The 5,222-nt window shown below is 42.7% G+C and overlaps 1 protein-coding gene across 1 annotated transcript; it reads right to left on the reverse strand.

The window, feature by feature from the left end:
* Positions 1-283: 283 nt before the first annotated feature.
* Positions 284-3,116, reverse strand: LOC139344507 (homeobox protein otx5-like). The gene is made up of 3 exons (XM_070982753.1): positions 2,879-3,116; positions 1,854-2,005; positions 284-1,599 (listed from the first exon to the last, which is right to left on the reverse strand). The coding sequence occupies exons 1-3, from the start codon at positions 2,973-2,975 to the stop codon at positions 961-963; spliced, it is 888 nt and encodes a 295-aa protein (XP_070838854.1). The 5' UTR covers positions 2,976-3,116; the 3' UTR covers positions 284-960.
* Between the last annotated feature and the right edge of the window lie 2,106 nt (positions 3,117-5,222).

Genomic DNA, 5,222 nt, shown 5'->3' on the forward strand with positions numbered 1-5,222 from the left:
AGAGGATTGGGACACTCCCAGAATCAGATAAGCTAAAATAACCAAGATGGAGCAGTAAGAGCCATCCAGGCCATATGAAAAACATGATGGGCCCAGACCTGACCGCAACATGGCCACTTTACATCCACACTGTATCCAGTCTTCATCTGACCTCTAACTGTGGATCAATTAGTAACTCTAACTGTATCAGAATTGGCCCAATTCCTAAAAAGCTATGACGCTGCAAACACCAGCTATAACTCATTTCAAAATAAGAATGAATGATTATCAGTGGACAAAAGTGTAAAGAATAGATCACTTTAATATGTCACACAACTAAAACAGAAGGTCATTTTTCCATCAAACAGATTACGATAATAACTCTAAAGGCTAACACTGTAATATGCAACACAAATGCTCAAAAATATCTAAACCCAACCAAATTAAATATGTAAATGAAGCATAAAATAATAATAAATAGCTTAACATAATTAAACCCTGAAAGAGGAAGTGACCTATAGGGCTTCAGAGCTCCTTCCTGTCAAAGCAGCTCTTCTTTCAGTCTATGACAATGCAAGTTTAAAACAATGAAACGTGTAGCGTATAGATGTCAGACAGTCATGTTAAAAGAAGAGATGGCTCTGTGTTTCCATACATACGCACAACTCCAGTATGTTCCTACAAATGCTTTAAAGGCTTTTGTTCTCTTATGTTCTCTTTTGTTCTCTTAGCATGAAGACAACAGATATGATTTGCAGTCAGGCAGCACTGATGACAGTCACTGGTCCCTTCATCTCCAAAGTCATTGAAATAAAATGCATTTCTACAGAGGTCACCTTTAGAAAATGAAACAAAATCTTACAAACAAGAAACTGAAAATCAAAGATAACAAGTCCTCTGCACCACATCACACTATCTTGCATGGGACTCGTTGACACACATGATGTGTTGACGCACGTGAGCGCCACCCTTTCATGCTTTCTAGAGGACCTGGAACTTCCAGGAGTTTTGGTCCTTGTGGTCCAAGCAGTCCATTGTGGTGAAGCCCAGTTTCCAGGCCTGCTGGTCCTTGTAGTCCAGGCAGTCAACAGAGGTGAAGCCCAGGGAGGAGGCAGTGCTGTAGCCCTGTGATGACAGCGAGGCTGGGGATTGACTAAGAGATCCCCCCATTGAGGGCACAGTGATGGGGCTGAGGGCGCCCACAGTGCCAGACAGCTGCGAGTGCATGGGGGACAGGTAGGCACTGCAGTCCAGCCCAGTGAAGTAAGAGGTGGTGCTGGCATAGCCCTGAGTGTAGGCCGATGGCTGGCCATAGCTCATGGGGTATGGTGAGGGCCGCTGCATGCATGGGGCTGAGGAGGAGGCCAGGGGGTCAGGGAGGGGTGAGATGGCTGGGCTCCAGATGGACACAGCAGTGTTTCCAGTGCTGGAGCTTGGGGCCAGGCTGGGGCCTGACTGAGCAGAGGAGGGACTGTAGGAGCCAGATGGGTTAGGAACAGGATCAGGTGCGCTGGTTTCCTGCACTGGAGAAGCCTTCTTTTTGGGAGGACGGGGCTTAGACTGGCCACTGCTCTGCTGCTGCTGCTGACGGCACTTGGCACGGCGATTTTTAAACCAAACCTGAATGTGCAAAAAGAAAGATACATCTTAGAACAGAAAACAGCTGTCAGCTGTGTCTGGAGTTATAAATAATTAGAAGTGTGAGATAGATAAGGGATATGCTGGAGATAGCATAAATATGCTGTTGTTCTCTTTCTGTAGTAGACATTTGTTGCAGTCAAAGTTCTCAGCATGTCCAGTAATCTCACTATAACTAACCCATAGACAGTGAACAACATGGCCTCCATCTTGGCTGTAGCCTACTACTGCAGTACCTGCACTCGTGACTCAGGCAGATTGATTTTGAGGGCCACCTCCTCCCTCATGAAGATGTCTGGGTAGCGGGTCTTGGAGAACAGCGCTTCCAAGATGTCCAGCTGTGTTCGGGTGAAGGTGGTGCGCTCTCTCCGCTGTTTCCGGGGAGTAGCTGCAAGCCCAAGAGGCACAGAGAGATGGCACTAATTAAAACTGTGACTTTTAATTTCCAGCTATGTGTGCAAGGATGACAAGAAATAAAATAATAATGGAAACCTCATAGTGATACTGTTTATGATCCTGACTGTGTTTTCCCACAGGCGGCCTGTGATCAATATGGAGTCATTGCTCATAATATCAAATCATTCTAAAAGTCACAGGTTCTTTGGAAAGTTTCAGTTTCCCCATAGAAGAAGTAGACAGTTTATTCATTCATTTAACCATAGTTTGTAGTCAGTCATATCGATCTCACCTCCATGTTACACAGACAAAGGCCTAAGTATTTTTTCACAAAAATGTAGTGAGGAATTCTAGATGTAGTCACGATAATTTGACATTTAGCACAGCAAGTCTGCATCTACTATATGAGCGTCAACGACGTGAGAACATTTGAGATCCTTTTAGGGAAAAGGTGAGAAAAAAATCCGTGTATATCAAATCCTGCCAGACACTTAACTGAGGAGAGCACTGATGATCTGTACTCATACATTATCATACATATCTACGACAACAGAGAAATGTCCAAACGAACACATTAACTTTTCATGAAATCATCAGTAACGACAGTTTCAGTTAAATGTTCATATTTGTCTTTTGATCAAATCAATGTAGTTATGATAATCTTCTAGTACTTTAACCATTCAGCCATTGTAACCTAACCTTTTCAACAGTGGACTGGCTTTTCTGAAACAAATGGTTCATCGTCTTTGCGTTCGCTCCTGTCTGCGCGTCTTTACGCAGCATTTGGGTTGCATGTATGCACTAAATTACGAGAACAGCAGAACACAGATATTTAAGTAAAGTAAAACAAACAAAAACTACTTACATGGATAAGCGACGGTCGTGTGTAGCACATCCATTCCGGAGCCAGGCAAATTTAACCCGTTCATGGTGTAATGAGGTTGCTTTATGTAGGACATCATCCTTACAGCAGGCTTTTAAGTCCTGTCGCTGGCTTGTATGTCAGACACGCCACACAACAGCCGAGGGCCCGTCAGAGCTCAGCTGGGGCAACAAGTCGGTGCGTCGGATCCAACCCGCTGCTGACAAAAAGCGGGACGCGCCGGAGTGTTTTTTTTTTTTTTCCTCTTGTCTGCAGTTTCAGCTTTTACTGTCTGTCAGCTTAGCAGCAGAGCACACTGCAGCGCACTGAACATCCGAACTGCTTCTGCAAGTCTGATTTCACACAGTTAAGTCATCACACAGGTGCAGTGGCCCTTGGATGCCTGTGCGCCTTGGTGAAGTTGTTCCACTGAGTTTCTTTACCGGCACACGCTGCTAATTAGAGGGAGCAAGCGGCTCCAGAAAACCCCTCCCACCACACGCGGGCGCGCACACCCACCCACCTACACGCGCGCGCGTAAACTATCCAAATCAGCAAGCAACATAAGGAAAACAACAAACACAAAGTTTGTTTTTATAAATGGTCAATAATTTGTCTTTAATATAAATAACCCTAACTCATTGAGATTACATGTATGAAACATAAATAGGTAACACGTTTACAAAGAACGTGATTCAAGTATAAATAATGCAAATATTTTCATCAACAACATTAGTTCAAATAAAATCTATGATGAATGATAAGACAAAAAAATGTTTTGGATGTTGATTTTGAATCTGTGCGACTGCCATATTTTAAACAAATATCTATATCTTCTACAAACCATCATTTTTGAAACATTTCACCTTATATAGTTGTTTGAGTGGACAAAATAAAAACAGCAGGAATAATTTCTATATGAGAAGTGACAGTGTACTGTTCATGAAAATAGCAATTTCCTTTCAGTTCTCATTTTGTCCTCCCTTGATTTCTTTTTCCTTTCCTCTTTTCCACCTGCTGATCAATTAACCTGCTGTTCATCTGCTGCAGTTCGTACATTTACATAACTGACAGAAGTTATCTCCAAAACAGCTGCATACACACGTCGCATTCACACATACACACATACAAACACCCAGATGCACAAAACCATCAAAGCTCATTTCATTTATCATAATATGCTTTATCTGAAAAGTAAGTATCTTATCTCCAGATAAAAGGAGGAAAGACAGAGCAATCTGTTCAGTGGTGGAGCAGGAAAGGAAGCTGAAGGGAATTTTAGCTGCACAAATGGAGAAATGGACCAGTTGGTGTGCAGACTGGGGAAAAAAGAAAGACAAAAAACAGCAGGAAATACAGAATGTGGCTGTGGGAATCTAAGGTGGGGGGAGGAAGGAGGCAGAGCAACGTGGACAGAGGACTCAGAGCAAGGAGACATCTGCAGCACCTAATGGAAACCTAGACACCAGTTTTACATGGACAAAGAGAAACATGGGATTCCTGGAGTCCCTTTTTGTTTTTTGTGGACTACAATGTGGCAAGTGCTGACAGAATATTGCTCAGGAATATGTCTGAGATACATGTATATGTGCACGTGTATTGTGGCTTAGAGGGAACTCTGTGTATGTGCTGTGTATGTTGTGCACATTAGGTTTATATTATGTTCTGAAATATTTTGACAAACTTTTAACAACTAATTTACTTTGACATTTTAAAAATTAAGACTACTTTAATTCATTCAAAACATTTTCACTCACTTTTTCGCTTCTATTGTTGAGTTTTATTTGCAAATTATTTTTTATCATTTGGGACATCAGGTTTAGGACAACCTGTTCCAGTATATTGTTGAATTATTAAAATGAGACATTGCAATCAGTGGTGAAAATGTGGATTCTGAGGTGGGATTTTTAAAAACATGCAATTTTTTTGTGACCTTGTTTCTTCCTATGAACACAGTCCAGATGATGTTGATAATGGCGCCACAATCTATGCTCAATAGTGGAACAGCTCATCTTGCAGCTGCGACAGCAAATAGGGAAGTGGGGAAGAGGACTGAGCTAGTATAATCCCTGCCCGACTGCCCTTCCCCCCCTAAAACTGGACTCATGGAGACGCACTCTGAATGATGCAAGAATGGGTTTTTATTTTAAGACTGAACAGAGTTTGTGATCTATATACTGCAGACCAACTGAGGCCTGAAAACTCAGGAAGATGGAAACGAGAGAGAACAGGTAGATGTAAGTCAGTTGGATGGAGTAGGAGGAAGAGAGGAGGGAGAGCAGGTACACAGAGAGAGGGGAGGGGAAGTGAGAGGGATGGAGGAGAAGCAGGTGAAGGGGCAGAGGGT

This window comes from Chaetodon trifascialis, chromosome 16, assembly GCF_039877785.1.
Source record: "Chaetodon trifascialis isolate fChaTrf1 chromosome 16, fChaTrf1.hap1, whole genome shotgun sequence".
In the NCBI taxonomy this organism is placed as follows: Eukaryota; Metazoa; Chordata; class Actinopteri; order Chaetodontiformes; family Chaetodontidae; genus Chaetodon; species Chaetodon trifascialis.

Excerpts from the sequence above, each read along its gene's own strand:
- LOC139344507 (XM_070982753.1), bottom strand. The coding sequence starts at position 2,975 with ATGATGTCCTACATAAAGCAACCTCATTACACCATGAACGGGTTAAAT. Across the intron at positions 2,006-2,878 it reads CACGACCGTCGCTTATCCAT|CTACTCCCCGGAAACAGCGG; the intron begins GTAAGTAGTTTT and ends TTGGGCTTGCAG. Across the intron at positions 1,600-1,853 it reads TGCCTGAGTCACGAGTGCAG|GTTTGGTTTAAAAATCGCCG; the intron begins GTACTGCAGTAG and ends TTGCACATTCAG.